This window comes from Crocodylus siamensis, chromosome 4 (assembly GCF_052110815.1).
Source record: "Crocodylus siamensis isolate JL-2025a chromosome 4, ASM5211081v1, whole genome shotgun sequence".
Classification (NCBI taxonomy): Eukaryota; Metazoa; Chordata; order Crocodylia; family Crocodylidae; genus Crocodylus; species Crocodylus siamensis.
In genome coordinates this window covers 169,367,734-169,386,582 of record NC_143398.1, presented here as the reverse complement: position 1 = coordinate 169,386,582, position 18,849 = coordinate 169,367,734, and the positions used below count along the sequence as shown (strand labels likewise).

Genomic DNA, 18,849 nt, shown 5'->3' with positions numbered 1-18,849 from the left:
CCTGTACACTAATGCCAGGAGCCCGGGCAACAGGCAGGAGGAGCTCATCCTCCTGCTCAGTGCAAAGAATTATGACATCATTGGGATAACGGAGACCTGGTAGGACTCCACCCATGACTGTACCTCAGGTATAGAGGGCTATACCCTGTACAGGAGGGATCGTGTTGACAAAAGGGGCGGGGGTGTAGCTCTCTATGTGAAGGAAAGCTACATGTCCCTGCAAGCTGATGTTGGCGACCAGCATGGACAGCTAGAGACCCTCTGGGTAAAAATTCGTGGGGAATATGGCACGGGACACAACTGTGGGAGTCTACTACAGACCTCCCACTGAAAGTCCTGAGCTTGACCAGGAGTTTGCCCGGGAACTGACTGAGGCCGCTTGCTCCAGGACCTTGGTTGTCATGGGTGACTTCAATTACCCAGACATCTCGTGGGAAGATCACTCAGCAAAATCCGAGCGGTCGCAAAGCTTTCTCGCATGCGTGCATGACCTCTACCTGACTCAAGAAGTCTATAGGCCAACGAGAGGCAAAGCGCTGCTCGACCTGGTACTGGCTACGGGGGACGACCTAATCGGCGACCTAGTGATCGATGGGAAGCTGGGAGACAGCAACCACGAGGTGATCACCTTCACCATCCGCCATAAAGTTGGCAAGTCAGTCAGCAACACAGAAGTCCTTGACTTCAGAAAAGCCGACTTTGACAAGCTCAAGAGGCTTGTCGGTCAGGCCCTCAGGGACCGTGACCCCAGGGAGATGGGAGTTCAAAAAGAGTGGTTGCTTCTCAAGGAAGCGATCCTCAATGCACAAGCTAAATCTATTCCAACATGGAGGAAAGGCAGCAAGAACGCACAGCGGCCCTCCTGGCTCTCCAGGGACCTAGCAGACCTCCTGCGGCTAAAAAGGAAAGCCTACAAAGGATGGAGGATGGGATTCACCTCCAAGGAGAATTATTCTGCACTGGTCCGGTCCTGCAGGGAGCAAACCAGGAAAGCCAAGGATGCAACTGAACTCCAACTAGCTTCAAGCATCTAGGACAATAAAAAGTCCTTTTTCAGATATGTGGGGAGCCGGAGGAAAAGCAAGGGCAATGTTGGACCCCTGCTAAACCAGATGGGGCAACTGACAACTGACGCCCAGGAAAAAGCCAACCTATTAAGTGGGTACTTTGCATCGGTCTATCATCAGTGCCATGGGATGCCCATGCCCGCTACGGGACAGGGAGGTCTGGGTGAGGGAGATCCCCTGCCCTCCATCAATGCTGACCTCGTGAAGGAACACCTTGAGAGGCTGGGTACCTTCAAGTCAGCTGGCCCTGACAATCTACACCCCAGGGTACTCAAGGAGCTGGCAAGCATCATAGCCCAGCCCCTGGCACAGATCTTTGAAAACTCCTGGCGCTCTGGTGTAGTGCCCGAAGACTGGAAGAAGGCCAATGTGGTGCCGATCTTCAAGAAAGGGAGGAGAGTGGATCCGGCTAACTACAGGCCCATTAGCCTGACTTCTATCCTGGGGAAGATCTTAGAAAAGTTTATGAAGGAGGCCATCCTTGATGGACTGGCCCAGGCTAACATTCTAAGGGATAGCCAGCATGGGTTTGTTGCGGGTAGGTCTTGTTTGACCAATCTCATTTCCTTCTATGACCAGGTGACCTATCACCTGGACAAGGGAGAAGAGATTGATGTCATATATCTTGACTTCAAAAAAGCTTTTGATCTGGTATCCCATGATCACCTCTTTGCCAAACTGGCGAGTTGTGGCCTTGGCTCCACCACGATCCGCTGGCTGGGAAACTGGCTCCGTGGTCGGACCCAGAGGGTTGTAATTGATGGCAGTCACTCATCGTGGTGGACCCATACTGTTCAACATCTTCATTAACAATGTGGACATTGGAGTCAGGAGTGGACTGGCCAAGTTCGCCGATGACACCAAACTTTGGGGCAAAGCATCCACGCCAGAAGATAGGCGGGTGATCCAAGCTGACCTGGACAAGCTCAGCAAATGGGCAGACAAGAACCTGATGGTGTTTAACACTGAAAAATGCAAGGTTCTCCACCTTGGGAGGAAAAACCTCCAGCTTCCTTATAGGCTCGGCAGTGCTACGTTGGATAGCACTACAGAAGAAAGAGACTTGGGGGTTCATCATTGACCACAAGATGAACATGAGCCTCCAATGTGATGCTGCGGCTAGTAAAGCGACCAAAACGCTGGCTTGCATCCATAGATGCTTCTCGAGCAAATCCCAGGACGTCATTCTCCCCTTGTACTTGGCCTTGGTGAGGCCGCAGCTGGAGTACTGCGTCCAGTTTTGGGCTCCACAATTCAAAAAGGATGTGGAGAAGCTTGAGAGTCCAGAGGAGAGCCACGCGCATGATCAGAGGTCAGGAAAACAGATGTTACGATGACAGGCTGAGAGCCATGGGACTCTTTAGCCTGGAAAAGCGTAGGCTCAGGGGTGATCTGATGGCCACCTATAAGTTTATCAAGGGTGACCACCAGGATCTGGGGGAACGTTTGTTCACCAGAGCGCCCCAAGGGATGACTAGGTCGAACGGTCATAAACTCCTGCAAGACCGTTTCAGGCTGGACATAAGGAAGAATTTCTTTACTGTCCGAGCCCCCAAGGTCTGGAATAGTCTGCCAGCGGAGGTGGTTCGAGCACCTACATTGAACACCTTCAAGAGTAAACTGGATGCTTATCTTGCTGGGATCCTATGACCCCAGCTGACGTCCTGCCCTTTGGGCAGGGGGCTGGACTCAATGATCTCCCGAGGTCCCTTCCAGCCCTAATGTCTATGAAATCTATGAAATCTATGAAAAGCCCGGTGGAGCAAGTCAGCCAGTCTGGCTGAGAAGAGCCTCCTCCCCAGGGGAGAGAGGTGGAAGCCATCTCTTCCCAGCAGCTCGCTGCCTCTCTCACCAAAGAGCGGGCTATGGTCATGGAAGGCAAAGCCTTCCCAATGACACCAGCGCCGCAGTCTTTGGTTGACTACATGGCTCCTCCTCTCCCTCCTCAGCCCATAGCCCAAGACTGGGAGGATCAATGAGAACACCACCTGTGCCCCCAGACCCTTGAGCCCCACTCCCAAATCCCTGTAGCGCCTCATGACCTGGCTGGGAGTGCTCCAAGCCATGTCATTGGTGCCCACATGAATAAGGAGCATAAAATAGTGGTCTGTGGGCTGGAGGAGCTTTGGGATCTTCTCTGCAATGTCCTAGATGAAGGCCCCTGAGAAACAGCAGACTTCCCGGACTAAGGGGTCAGTGTGACAGATTGCCCCCTCATTCCCCCTTAGGATGGAGTCTCCCACAAGAAACACCTTACATTTTGTCTTGGGGAGAGCAGGGATGGTAGCTGCAGTTGAGCCTGTGTTGGCTGTGGGAGTTGGCAACTCAGCAGGCTCTGCTGGAGCAGCAAGAGGTGCGTACCTGTTGCTAAGCTCTGGTGGGGCAGGGGCCTTGGTGCAGCGGTCCCGAGGGCCCTTCACCACTTTGGTCCATGCCCCTGACTGGACAGAGTGGGAGGTCCTGGAGTCCTCCTTTGTGCTGGAGGGAGATGGTGGTCTACCCTCTGGCTCCCAGGGGAGAAGAGCCTGGCAATAGGAGTCAATCTCGTGCTCACAGTCCCTGATAGCACTCAGTCTCTGGACTGTGGCCTGGAGCTCCTCCAGCTGGCGTGCCAGAGACCCCAAAAGGAAGCAGACCCCACATGGGGAGATGGCCATGCTCCCAGGCCCCAGAGCCTGAAAAAGGGACAGGCAGCCCCCGCAGCCAAGAGCCAGGATCTCTGTCTGTGTGGAGCCCAGGACCATGGGCTCCGTCTGGGTGGCCATCTCTGAGGTGCCGGGGGGGGGCCCGCAGAGCACGAGGCGACCCTCAGGGTGCAGCACATGCCCATCCGTGTCATGCCTCTGGTAGGCTGGCTACGGCTGCAACTGTCTACCCTGGGGGGTTCGCAGGCAGGGTCTCGGGCCCTCCTGTGCACCCTCCTGCACCAACTCTGCGCTAACTCACACGCCACCGGACAAGCGCACCTGTTTGCTTAGCCTGTTCGCATGGCTCTGGTTACGTGGCTCCCTGGGGGGCTGGGCAAAGTAGGGGCCTGGGCAGGGCTTGACCCAGTTTGGCTCCACTCAGCCGCCTCCTCCCACTCAGTGAGGGGTTAACCCCTTCCCACCATGGGCCCCGCTTGCCTCTGACTGTGCTGGGGGCTCTGCAGCTGCTGGGGGGTATCTGGGGGTTTGGGGGGAGCGGGGGCACGGTGGGCTTTCACCTGTGAGTTTCTCGCCGCTCCGGAGCCTAACTGAAAGTTGGGAAGTTGATGAAGTTGGGAAGTATAAATGAACACAAGGGAGCACAGCTGCTGTGTAAGATCTTAGTTTTAAGTAGCTTAATACCTAGCTCCCCTCTCCCCTCTTCAACAAACCCCCCCCCCAAACCTGAGCTATGAGGACTCTTGCTCATTCAGAATGGGAAATAGATGATTTGACACGTCATGATTTTTCAAAAAGTGCCAAAGATCAGTTTTTTCCCCACTGCTCACGCAGAAACCCCCTTCTTTGTGTCATCTTGGGGAGGAATTGAAATGTTGATGATAAATGAAAAGAAAATGGAATCTGGGAGAATTTAAGACTTTCAATGAAAAGTGACACTGAAGCAATGGGCTTACTGTCAGAGTTAGCTCTGAATTTTTCTATGAGAATACCCCCTTAGAGAGTTCTGACATAAAGTTCAGTTTTGGAAAAGGAGAATTGCTTGCAGTATCTTGACCTTAAGTTAAAACTCAGTGCTGATTTAATAAGTATGCAGGACCAAAAATGAATGTGGTCTGTTTATGTGGGTAGATTTTTGGTGTGTTGATACCCAAGCATACAGCTAGAGAAATGACATAGAAGGGATATGTAAGAGCACTGGGAAAAGTGAAAGATATGCTTGAATATGAGAGTAGAAGGAGAGTCAGTGTATCCAAGTGTTCAAGAAAATGAAATTACAGTAACTCCTTCCTAAGGAAAATGCTTTTCAAGATAATGTCAGTGAGATTAATCATAATAGAGCAAGCAGTGTGTGATTGTTTAACAAGAGAAACAAAAGATATCTATATAACAGTATCTGATCACAGCCACGAAAGGAAAGTAAATGCAAAGTAATGATGATCCCTTGCAACTTGGAACTTTACATCAGTCAGTGATTAGCTGACACCTCCCTCCCTCTCCCATGCCCCCAGGCAGTACCTGGATGTCACTGCCCTGGTTTTCCCTCTTCATTGGATGTTGATTGCTCCCACTCTTAATCTTAGTTCTACAATTATCTTGCCTATGATGTTGCCTATTAGGTCCTATTACTAGTTCCTTAAATTGTTTCCCCTACCTTGTTTGCTTAAGTAATGTCTGCTTGACATTACTTACTTATCTTGGTCTAGCTTAGCCTCCCCTACCCCTACAAAACAGTCACTGAAGTCTGCATGCTCTGTGGTGATCACTGACACAGGGAAAATCTATGGGCAGCTTGGATGAAATACAGCTATATGCCATTTGGTGTTCCATGCCTCCTTGCCATAAAGGGAGAATGCGAGAGGAAGAAGGGGTTGTAAATGGGCATGCAAGAGCACAGATTGGAGTGCTTTGCTGCTCCACCACATTTTTATTATATTGTACAGTGCATATCTATCAAATTCTAGGTTAATATCCAACACAGTTTAATATCTGATTTCAAAAAATCCAAATCCTGGGCCCATATCACATATCTGGGCAGTATCCATATCAGTATCTCTTCAGATCTTAGCCAAAAAGGCAAGAAATAATCCACTATCACCTTAGCTAGGTTAGCATATGAACATAACATGAGAAGTGCCATAGTGGGTCAACCCAAAAATCTATCTGGTCTCCTATAGATGCTTTATAAAAAGAGTATAAGAAACAAGATATGAAGAGTGATTCACCCCCGTCATAGTGTCTGAGTCACCAACAGTCATAGGTTCCCCCCTCCCCTTTCCAACTATCACACTGGAAAAGCAGACAGGGTCTTAAGTCTCAAAGCAAGTAAGCATGCCCCCCTGTGCTCAGAAGCATGCCCCCTCCCTCCCCGACTCTCCTGCCTACTGCTACCAGGGTCTGTTGTCTGGGTGGGGGGAATGATAGGAGCTCCTGCCCACTTCAGCTGGGATGCACTGAAGCTGCAGCAGTGGACAGGTGTATTTCCCTTCCCTGCCTGCTTCTCGTGGGTCTTCCCTGTCAGCCCAGGAGCAGGTGCAGGGAGGGGAAAGGCATCTGCCTACCACTGTGCCACTGTGGCAGTCCTGGGTGAGTGCACCTCCAGCTGACATGGGACAAGAGATCCCCTTGCCCCAAGACAGTGGGGCAGCAGGCAGCAGGGGAGTGGGGAAATGAGAGAAAAGGGGCAAGATGTTTCTAGAGGTAGGGAGTGCTTATCTCCCCTGGGACTTTAGTCCTGGGCAGCTGCTCCTGCAGTTCTGGTCAATGCAACCATACCCCCTTTATAAAATCCTGCATCTATTTTCTGGCTATATCACAGTCAAATCTGTGTGCTTAAGAAATTACTAAAAGATTTATCAGACAATTGTCACTTCTTTTACTTCATGCAGAGACTCCGATTAAATTTACCCTGTCAACATTACACTTTTTTTCTGAAACAGTATAAAATTTATGTGATTTTTCGGGTGGGGAAACCACTAAGACCTCTATGTTGTAAGAACACAATATATTAAAATTAGACTTGATGGAGTTTTCAGAATTTAGTTTTGTTGATGCCCCCCAACACTTTAACAAATGAACTGCCAAATGATTTCATGTTTTTACTGATTGAAAAAATACTGAAATTTTAAAAGTAAGAGAGAAAAAATGCAGAAAACTTACAATATTTATGAAAAAAAAATTATTAGTTGAAACTTTTAGACAGCATCTTTAAACTTTAGGTCCAATTCCTTGATATACCACTGTAACATTAGTATAATGCTATTGGTCACCGTAAATTTTATTTATATTTTACAGAACTTCTTTTATATGAACTTCTGGTTTTCTCCTGAAATTTGATGATGAAAGTTGTCTAATGCTTTCATTCTATCATCAACTTGTCACTACTTCCAGGGCACTATCCTTTCTTCCTCTGCTCACTGCTCCTAGCTGTTATTGCTTCTTATAGGAGTCAATTTTATTTTGGTTATTTATGATCAGTTGTTGATTTGTCAGTTCCTCAAGGTACTTCTATACATTTTTAATTAACTTTAGTAAAAAAATGTACATGACTTTGTTCATTTTGAGAAAGCAGTTCAGCTTTAAATACTTCACATTTCCCTCCTTCCTAGTATAATACCCTTTGGCTGTCCTGCTGTTGAAATAATTACCATAATTTAGAAGTCAAAACTCAACAGGTTGCAGTGCCTGTATGGTAATGACAAATTTACATATCTCAAAGTGTGCACAGATGCATGTCTTGGATGTGAAAAGATGTAGGAAATGTTATTAACAATCAGTAGCTGGAGGCTGAGGCCTTCTAGCAATTATTGCTGAATAAATCATGATTTTCAGGTTCCAAAAAAATACATTTAGCACAAAGATGTGTCTACATAGGAAATGAAATTTCTAGCAGCAGGCATTTGAACAAGTGACAGCTAACATAATATTTTACATAAATTGATTCTGAGTTTTGTTAATTAAGAACATTGCTGTGTTACCCATGAAAAGCCTGAGCTACTGCTTCTCAAAGGAAAAAAACCCATACTTGTTGGTTGTGTTCTCTAGGAAGATAGCAGTGATCAAGCCCCAAGAGTATACATAAGATCGCATGCAGTGCTGTTGCAGAACTTAATAACAACTACTGTCTCTACATGAGCAAATACTTCTTATATCCAATAAAATAAATCCTAGAAGTATTTAACATCTTTCTTCACCTACTGTCTGTGTGGAGGTTGACAGATAGAGTTAATAAAGAGCCAAAACTGTTGTTGCAAATTAAAAATAATTAATGTGAGATGTGGAAGAAATTGTTATGTGGAGGTGCAATGTTGCTGTTATGCAACCAAATAGCATATATAATTTAACTGTCTTTCTTGTCCCAGTACAATTTTTCCATTTCCTTCCAAACACAAGATCTTCCACTGATAGACTGGAAAAACCTCTGAACGGTTTATATTTTATACTGAACAGTCTCTGGATACAAAACAGAAACTCCTACAAGCTTGGACTGGAGATCAATTCCTGCTCCCCTTTGAGCTTGGCCTGGAGTCCATCCTGTTCCCCTTCTCATTCCCAGCCCTACTAGGTACCTGCCCTACCTGCTAGGTGACAAAGTCCAGATGCTTCTTTCACATTCTTTACTGAGCAACATCACAGATTCAACAGGAAGGGTGGAGGCAGCTTACTCCCAGCCTAGCTTGAGCCCAGTGGTCACAGCTGGTAGTCCATTACAGGCTTCCCTCGATTTATGCTGTACATGCACTACCGGAGAACAGCGCAGAAATCAAATTTGCATAAAATGAACCCACTTTACAGTGTAACATACCATCCCCTGCAGGGGGCAGGAGCAGGAAGCAGAAGTCAAATGGGAAGCCCAGACATCATATCCCCCCCCCCCCCCTGCTGCTGCAGCTAGAGTGATAGTTGGATGGTGGCTGGGTGGGAACCTGGGGGCTACAGATTAAACCCCTTGTGGGATGCTTGCAGTCCTCTGGATGCCAGTTGAACAGCCCTGCTCCAATTGTTAAGCTATAAAAGGATGTATTGTTAGACTATAACTGTTAGGATATAAAAGATGGGTACTAGATCCACGGTCTCCTGTGAATGAAAGCAACTGTGGCTGCTGTGCTTTATGCTGAGCTCAGTACTACAGGTATGTTTTAGGCATGTTCTGAGCACAGCAGTAAATTGCCTAGTTTCTCAATCCAAATAGGACTGAGAAGACCTACGTGCCCAACTGCTCAGGCCGGGACAGTTCTGGGCATGCACATTGGAGCAGAATTGCATACAGCTGAGGATCTCTCCCATCAAACAGGGAGGCATGTGGTGAGTTTAATTCTCCTGGGTCAGGAGGTTATTGAGTAAAGGTTTTTGGGCTTTCATGTTTGGATTTAGGCAGCTAATATCTCCCCAAGTCCTGTTTAAACAGCAAATTCCTTTTTTGGATCTGAGCTCTAGCTCCTCTGCACTTGTAAGACTGAAGCAGTGTTGGAAATCCCAAGAAGCATACCTGGGCAGTTAGTGGCAGTTACTCAAAAGGGAGCCTGCAGAGTTTAGATGAAGATTGAGTTCAGTTGAAGAGACAGGTGGGAGGAGGAATTAGGATCCAAGTTTTGACAGACTTTAGGCTCCTAAATCTCATTTTTGATACTTATATATATATTTTTAAACCAGCCCTAAGTTCTCATTAGGATTTAGCACATAGACCTGTGTACATTCCTTGCTCCAAAGTGGGATTCCAAAAAAAGTGAGAGTATGAACTACTTAATTGTTTCTACAGCCCCACAAATTGTTTTTACCCATAATGATTTCACCTGCAGGGACTCAGTCCTGCAGTCTATGGGTAAAATGTACATTCAATTCAATCAGCTTCATGTTAAGTGTATAGGAGTTTTGCCAAAGGAAGGACTGCAGGGCTGAGTGCTAGTGGGCTAATCATGGTTTCCCTTGTAAGTGGTTAATCACATGCAGTGTTTAACTGGGATCTAAAACAATGTTGATTCAGATTTGTAAAACCCTTATAAAGTATATAATTGGCTTACAATGCCAGTATTGACACCAAGTTCAAATTAATTCTAAAATAAGTATTTATAGTATTTAACAGCTGCATTTAAGAGAGAGGCTAATCAGCATGTTTTGTACAAGAATGATAAGTAATAATTGGTAATCTGTTTGGTGTTAGTAAATCTCTGGAATAACAACAGAATTACTTGTTGAGTGACTGAATGAGTATTCCATTCAAACTGAAGATCTTATTTGTTAGACACCCTGATAACTTATAAGGAACCATAATCTCAAGCCCTCTGAAGGGAGTGAAAAAATCATAGCATTCTGTAGAAAACAGAGATTATTTTTATGGCAAAATAAGAACAATCATTCATATCTATAATAATAACAGTAATGCTGAAGGCACAAAGATACAGATCTTCATGTTAGAATTACTTGCATTTTTTCCTGCAAAGGCAAGTGATCGAATGTAAGAATAAAAACACAGGCACGTATACCTAACACCTTTGTTTCTTTGGTAGAAAAAATACAGAATGTATTGGAAACAATCACAAAAATGTATTTATTATTTTATTTCAATGTTCATAGACTAATATTATGGTACTAATTGAATGTTAAAGGACTTACACAAAGCCAGTTAAAGAGCACTGAACATTTTTTCTAGACATATTCTGAATCTGAATCCAATAGTTTTCAGGGGCAGTGAGCAGCTGCTATTATTTTCATCAAAGCCAGTGAGAATTGTGGAGTTCAACATCTCTGGAAATTAAATCCCAAGAGGGATTTTTATTGTGTATTACTTTTAGCACTTGACCATCTTTTTACGTTAGTTAATCCATTCAGTTTTACACAGCTGACAGTAGTACCCGTGGAAGTCTCAGGGTTTATTAATCTTCAGAAAAAGAAGAGGTACATTAATAAAAATCTTAAAAAAACAGAATATGCAAAGCAGCAGGACCTGCTGTATGTAGGTATCTTTTGGGAACTGATCATGAAACATGGATCCAGGAAGTTGTTGAGAAGATATGGTCAAAAGCCAGATGGAAAAAAATTGTGAAAATTGTTTATTTTTTTAGTTTTACCTTTGAATGTGAGATTCAATCAATATTTGTAAAAATGCCAATTGGCTTATAATTGCTTGAAAAATAAGAGGCAAGTGTAGGGACAGTTGAGGAGGAGAGGGAGAAAGATCTATGGCAATTCTATCTAGAGGTATAAAGATCATTAAAAAAATTATCTGTTTAACCTCCTCTAATTACATCTGTGAAATGGTTACCTGATAACAGCAGCTCAGACACAGCTGGTGCTGGGAGCTGCTCCCTGAGCCCATTGACAAGGGTGGTGAGGGGGGCAGTGGCAAGCCCAGCTAGATAACAGCCCACCTGAAGTCCTGCTGGGGGTGGGGAGGGAACACCTGTGAATGAGCAGCTAATTGCTTAACTGAAGAGTCATTAGGCTGCCCACTATTTTCTTTTTTAATCTTATAGGCAGGAATCCTGATTATCTCTAATAAAATCCAAAGTTGTCTGATTTAACTCCCCACCCATCCACATTTTTCCATAATTAAAATGAAATGCCACTATCTATCTATATAGATATAGATAGATAGTGGCATTTTATTTTGATCACAGAAAAATGTGGATTTGAGGGGGGTGGTCTTTTTGCATCTGAAAATTTTGTATTTTTTTTAAACAGAGAAAACCAGGATCCCTCCTTATAGGCTACGGGTACTATTCCCCACTTGTGCTTCCCCCTCCCTGCCCTGTCGCCTTCTGGTTTCTGCTAAGGTACCACACAGCTTCCCTTCTCTGCCAAACTGCATCCAGCCCTACACTACACAATAAAAAGTAAGCTAACTGGTTATCACGGGGCTTGTTAGTTAATTGATTGTTTATCCTTTCACATTCCTAATATTATCAAAACCTTTAATTCCATATTTAAATTTCCACATTTTTAACGGAAATCAATTAGTGTCTGGCAAGTTCAGGAGCAAACAATCATAGAAAATTCAAAGAAAATTAGGGTTGAAAGGGACCTCTGAAGGTCATCTAGTCCAGCCCCCTGCTCAAAGCAGGACCATCCCCAACTAGATCACCCCAGCCAAGGCTTTGTCTAGCTGGGTCTTTAAAAACCTCAAGGATAGAGATTGCACAACCTTTCTGGTAACCTGTTCCAGTCAGGGCTTGCCCACAATATGTTGGGGCTCCCTGCAAGATATAGTTTTGGGGGTCCCTGATGCAAAGAAGCTGGGTTAGCGGTAAAGGGGGGTGTTACAGGGTGTGGTGAGCAGCTGAAGAAGCTGGCGGCAGCAACAGACGGGTGGTGGTGGTGAGCAGCTGGATGTGAATCTGGTGGTGGTGGCAGGGGAGGGGGTGGTGAGTGGCTGGAAGCAGCGGGCCCCTTGGCTGCAGGGGCCCCTGAAGCTGCAGGTTTTGCAGGATAGGTTAGGCTGGCCCTGGATCCAGTACTTTACTACCCTCCTAATAAGGAAGTTTTTCCTAATATCTAACCTAAACTTCCCTTGATGCAACTTGAGACCTTTGCTCCTTGTCCTGTCATCTGCCATCACTGAGAACAGTCTAGCTCTGTCCTCTTTGTAACCATCCTTAGTGTGTCTGTAATTAGTATGTGTCCTCAGACAACTTTCTAATGGGCAAGAATCTCTTTTACACAAACTGCTGCATGCACTGAGTGAGCATCTTGACCAAACTGTTCTCAGCCTTTGACACAGTTCCTCCAGAGCAATGCTAAAATACAGGAGTGGGGCACTGCTTGAATACTGGACTGCTGCAATGGAGGCTGTTCTAAAGCTGTTCTATGGCTTAAGTCTTCAGGGTTAGAAGCTGTGCACATTAAATTCAGTGTTTCAATAAGGCACCAAACTTTATCATCCATAAATAGATTAGCTGCTAAATGTTGGAAACTATTTTTTCACTGATAGACTCTTTCCTCAATGCCATATTTGCATAAGTTGACTATTAGCCTATCCCATTAACAGTTCTATTTAACCAACTCAAGACTGTACTCAAAATGTTAACTCACCTTTTCTTCCATTTGCTTGCCCAAATAATATTCAGAATAACCACCAGTAACAAAACATGGGGTGGGTGAGTGGAACACATATCCCAGGCACTGCCTAAAGGAAGGGGAACCAGAAGGATAGGGAGGAGGCATCTCACCCTGCCTCCCTATGCTCTGCTTGCACTTGTTGGCTGCAAGAAGCAGTAGCTCAGGCACTGTGTCATAAAGTGCAAGGCATTCTGGGAACTGAAGCTTTGTAGCGCTTCAGTGGAGTTCACTGCTGCTGGGGAGAGAATTGACCCTATTGTTGTCACCAAAATTGGCGTACCCCCTCCCCCCTACATGGATTTCAGTGGCAAAAATGAGGTGAAAATTTCTTCCCAGCAGCAGCAAACTCCACTGCCACTCTAGAAAACTAAGATTCCTAAAACACATTACATTATTAGGCTGCCTGGGTGTATTTGCTGCTATCAGCCAGAGGTGAGAAGAAGGGCAGGGGAAGGGTGAAAGAGGACTGCTCTGGACATACTTTTTTCATGCCACACTTCTGATAACCACTGAGATGCCTCATTAATGCAATTTCCTCTCTTGCTTAATTAATATTGACTCCTTTAAAACACTGATTCCTACAAATCCAGGTGTTTCCGTCTGGACTGAGTGATATAAATCTACGTGATTTTCCAAGTGTTAGCTCTGAAACTTAGTGTGAAATTGGAAAATAAAGCCATGGGGGTTCTTGCTATCACTTGCACTGATGAAGTCTGAAATAATTGGGCCTTGCTTGCTGTTCCATACTTGTCCTACTTTTGCACTGCTAACCACACTAAACACCAATTTCTTGCTAAGATTAGCTGATACAGTTTGAAGACCTAGACATCCATCTCCTGAACTGATTTAAACTCATTAATTTATCAAAGCCAAGAAGATTACTCTTGTTATACTGTGATATAAACTTATCAGAGTATACATTAAAAGTCTAGCCATAGAAGAAGGTGCAAATTTTCACAAAGCCCAATAACTGAAGGAGTACCTTTTAATGGTGACTTTTCTGCAAACATAGTGTCCCTAGCACTGACTATTGATCTGAATTTATTGTAACAAATTCATGACCATATAGGAATGTCTTGATTGTCACTGAGCTTCTCCAAGAACCACCCAACAGCAGAAGGGGGAAATTCCCCTGCCTGAGAACAATTTAAAGAAGAATGTAGTTTTGTTTGCTGCCAATGCATTTGACTCATGGTTTACTGATCAAGTCAGCAGAGGGTAGTACTGACATGGTATTGGTTCATTTCAGCATATTATTATAAACTTGTTTCCATGGTTCAGGCTTGTTCTTCTCTGTATGGGGGCGTATACACCACAGGTAATGCACACAATGTGAGAATCACATCTAAACTGGCAGACACTGTTGTCAAACTGGCAGAAATGTTAACTGAAGAAATTATAGCACCTGCAAGAAAATGGGACCAGAACATGTGAATGAGCATCACCATTTTATTCCCAGTTCCTTCTCTTTATCTTAAAACACCTTCCAGGAAGTTCTCTCTTCCAAAGGCCCAGTCCTGTCAAGCACAGTTCATGCTAGCTTCCTAATGCCTGCAACTAGAGAGATGCTCGGCGTCTTGCCATGCAGCTTGTTCTCTTGATAGGGCTTATTTGCATGTGCATAATTGTGATGACATATTTGTCACTCACTTTGTATTAGATAGTCTGTAAGTAGTGGCTGACAGTATACATGGTCACAGGGGAATGTGGGCTGGTAAAGGAAACTGAATTAGTCCCCAGGAACTGTAGTAAATATTAGTTTACAAAATATCTTTTCTCCATATGTGCACAAATAAAAGTAGCAAAACAAAACACCGCTGACAGTAAGCTGTTTGCTGGTAGAGTCCCCAGCAGGATGTAGCAACACATCCAGTTAGATAGGTTGTTTTGTTTCCACAACAATAATCTTCTGACACAGTCCAGTGTAGCACAGTTTTTTAGCTGAAACTTTTTTTACAAAGACACAGACAAAAAAATCGTACTCAAATACTTGCTAGTAACTTGCTTTTTCTCACAATGAGTTTCAGTCATGTGTTTCAGATTAAATGGGGGGGGGCAATTATGCTTATTCTGAGCACTTGGTGAATAGTCCAACACTTAGCGATACAAAAATATTCGGCAAACCATTCTGTATGTCTCTTAATTGCTATCATGCTGGGAGCGGTGTAATATTTTATATTACATATTGTGAAATATTGTATAAGCCCATTGAAGGGCTAACTTGTTTTTATTATACAACCCAGTTTAAGCTGGACATCACATTCTAATACTAGAAGAACAGTGACTAAGTATTAAGTATCTATTAGAGATTTTGGCATAGTTTTATCTACAAGGCTATTTCAATGCCTATTCTTCTGTAGTGCAGGTATTAAAGAAGCCACTATATATTAAGCAGGAAAGGGATTTATATCATGATGTATAACATATATGACAATGCTCATTTTGAGTGTGACACGTTGTTTCAAGTTTATCAATTATAATTAGTTTGCCTTCAAGTATTGGTGAATACTGTTTTTCTTTATGCCTAAGGATTTTGTTCCAACTGAATTACTTAAAAATGTCAATTTAAACACACACACCGAGTGGTATAGGTATAATATAAAAGTTACAAGGCCTGGTACAAAGTCAAAACCTGCCCACTCCTATCTCAGCAGCTCCCCAAGAAGGTGTTTCCCCAATCAACCCAACAAGCAGTTCTTCTGTTTCATTTCTAGTATTTCCCACAAGGGAAAAAAGTTAGACCTTTCAAAGTTTTGTGTTTCTTCAGATGAAGTGTTCATTACCCCTGGGAGGTGTTGGCTAACCTGGTTGTGCCTCAAGATACATGCTTTAGCCTCCATGGTGACCATATAAGCCCACTGTTTCCTTCTTCACTTTCCTCTTTCCCAACACTTGTTCTTATCTTAACTTAGGGGTTCTTCCTGTGAAGACGTGTGATCTTGTTCTGTAAACAGGGTAACTCAAATGCCTGTTTTTATAATACAGGGGTATACGTTGTAGCCGCATTGGTCTAAGGACATAGGCAGACAAGGCTCTTTGGGTGAATCTGATATCTTTTATTAGACCAACTTAAATAGTTGGATTAAAAAAATGTCTTAGCAAGCTTTTGGGTTTAAAAACCCTTTGTCAGGCTGAGAAAGCAAAAGCACATACCAACTGCAGATGCTTCCTCAGCCTGATTCAGAGTTTTTAAGCCTGAAAGCTTGCTAAGAAATTTTTTTCCAGCATTTAAGCTGGTCTAATAAAAGATATCAGATTCATGCAAAGAACCTTGTCTGTTCCTATAATAAGCATCCACTCAGCATGGTGCTCTGCCTTCCTCTAGTGGTGGCTAAGTCACTTAACAGGTTGCAGATCCTGCCTAAGCTCCACCTACATATGTTGCATTACTTTTGCAGGACTAGACTTTTACCCTGTAAATTGCTTTAGATTTGAAAGGTAGCAGCCACATATTTCAACCACCATGAGATGTTGTGCTTTTTAGGTATGAGGCTGGAATCAATCCTGATAGTGTAATTGAAGTCAATGGACTGTGTCCACCTTTACGTTTGGCCATTTATTTTTAATAACTAGGCAAATAACACTTGCCAAAAGATTATCAGCCTGATAAACTATCTAAGCTTTGCCAAAATGCTTACCATTCCAACCTAGGTGTGTCTCTTGGGGGGCAAGGAAGACACATGCAGGTGGAGACTATTTACTATATTTGGGTTTGCCCTTCTGTGGTCCATTTCTGATTTGGGGACATTGTACAATGTGCTTTTCCATCCTAGGATCAGGCAGGTGTTTTCTGTTGCTGTTCCTGTTCTGGTAATTTAATTAATTTGCTGTATTACATATACTGTGGTACAAAGTATGTTTGCTGCTGTCTTGTGGGGGTTCACCTTGTGTTTGTGCCTACCAGATTCTGCTTCTAGCTTGAGGTTACTGGTTCTGTATTTAATGAGTTTGCCTCTGTTTTACACATTAAACTCATGTGGCAAAATAGCATTTCTTTCTTTGAAATCCACACACACAAGATGCCAGAAATGGGTTCATAACAAAGGCACCTCAGCTACTTCAACAAAACCCACGTTTAGAAAAGAGCAATTCAGGATATGGATGCGGGAAACATGGTGCATCTCAGTTTCATTCTTCTTTGTTGCTGTTTTAGATGTGAGAGATTTTTGGAGGCTTTTAAGGTTTTACACTCAGCATGTCTCTGGGCACCCTGCAGGCCTTGTGCTCCAAATAGGGTAAAAGTTCAGACACAAGGATTTCTTAGGGTGATAGATTTTATTGGACCAAATGCATAGTTGGGAATAGAGTTAAACAAGCTTGCGAAGGCAAGACATTCCTCAGACCTGTAAAAGAATGCCTTGCATTTGAAAGCTTCTCACCATCCAAGAACTAGGGGCCACAAAATGAAACTAGTAGGCAGTCAGTTTAAAATGAACAAAAGGAAGTTCTTTTTCACACTGTGCAATTAAAGTGTGGAGCTTGTTGCCACCAGATGTGGTGCAAGCTGACAGTTTAGCCAGATTCAAAAAGAAACTGGACCCGTTCTTTGAAGAAAGGGGTGCCAGTCGCTATTGAGAATGAGAGTTAGGGGTACAACCTCTGAAACAGAACTCCCTAGATCTTAAATGCTGGAGGCTGCAAGTGAGAGAGGAACAGGGGGTGGAAAAAACCCCTGGTTATACCCTGTTCACTCTCCCTCTCAGCATCCACTCTCTGCCACTGTGTGACAGGCCTTTCGATGTGCCATTCTGTGGTCTGGGCCAAAGTCCACCAAGTACAGCAGCGGTTCCCAACCTCAGGTCACGGCCCAAAAGAGGGTGGTGGGGGCAACGCCGCTGGTGCCGTACACAAAGGATGAGGCATGCCGGGAGCTCCCCCTCCGCCAGCGCCACTGCTGCTGCACTCTGCTCCCAGCAGCGGGTCACGGCAAAAAAAGGTTGGGAACCAGTGAAGTAGAGCTATATTCATTGATTCAGATTGTTAGGGGCTGGAAGGGTCCTCGCACATCATTGCAAGGACCCTTCCAGCCCCCGCCCCCCCCCCCGACAGGAAGACAACTGCCCCCCTTGCTACATGCCCCCTTGGTGATGTGGGCTGCTAAGGGCTTGGGACAACTCAGGGACGGGAGTGAGGGTCACGGCTTCGAAACAACCTAGGGGAGACCTGAAGTTTGATCCCCTAAAAGGTACCCCGTCTCAGAAACACTAGCCTCTCCCGCTGTGACCGTGGTGGCTACAACGTGGCCCCAACACCCCGGAAAAGTTTAGCGGCTTATGAAATAAACGTTGGCAGAGGGAGGGAGCCGGGGGACACGTCCGCGGTGGCTTCCCTCCACCAAGAGAGCAGGGCAGCCTCTGCCAAGTGGCGTCAACAGGTGAGGGAGTGCGGGGAGGGTAAATACAGAGGCCGGGGGACAGGGAATCAAGCTGAACCCCCAGGGAGGAGGTTCCCGGGGCAGTTGCCCGTGGCCTCCAAGCGGCAGGGCGGCGCGTAGAGGCGACGGCTGCCGCTCCCGCTGCCCGGACTCCCCCGCCGCTCGGCGCCTGCGCGGGCAGCGGCGGCTGCGGCGGGGGCGCCTGCCCGGGAGGGGGCAGCGGGCGGCGACACGCGGCGGGAGGACCAAGTTTGCAGCCAACTCGTGGCTCCGCTGGCCCCGGGCTTCCCTGGAAAGCATGGCCAGAGGCGCGCCCCGGCTCCTGGGCTTCTTGGCGGCCAGCGGCTGGCTCCTGGCTATGGCACAGGTAAGCCCCGGGATCCCGCCTTCCCCGTGGGCAAGTCACCTCGTGCAGACCAGACCGTCTGTCCGTGCGTGGATCGCGGCAGGGGCTGTTCCCCACGTCTGCCCCTTCGCTGACTGAGCCCGAGGGCGGACTCCGCTCCAACTCCGGTAGCTGCCAGCCCCGCGGCGCTGGCGGCGGGAGGCGAGCCCGGAGCGGCCCGGCCAGCTGCCCAGGGGCCGAGCGCGCGGGGCGCGGCTACAGGAGCGGTGCTCGCCCCCCTCCGGCACTGCGGCGGCCGCGCCTGGAGTGCTGTGCCCAGTCCGAGGGCAGGAAGGGCGGGGAGAGAGTCCGGCGGAGGGCGAG

The 18,849-nt window shown here is 45.7% G+C and overlaps 1 protein-coding gene across 1 annotated transcript in view; it reads left to right on the top strand.

Moving 5' to 3' along the window:
* The first annotated feature begins 18,343 nt into the window (after window positions 1-18,343).
* The window catches only part of PTH2R (parathyroid hormone 2 receptor), a 94,553-nt gene continuing 94,047 nt past the window's right edge, over window positions 18,344-18,849 (top strand). Inside the window, exon 1 of the mRNA XM_090041225.1 lies at window positions 18,344-18,507. Within this exon, the coding sequence (XP_089897351.1) occupies window positions 18,439-18,507 (69 nt within the window). The 5' untranslated portion in view covers window positions 18,344-18,438. The remainder of the gene's footprint in view (window positions 18,508-18,849) is intronic.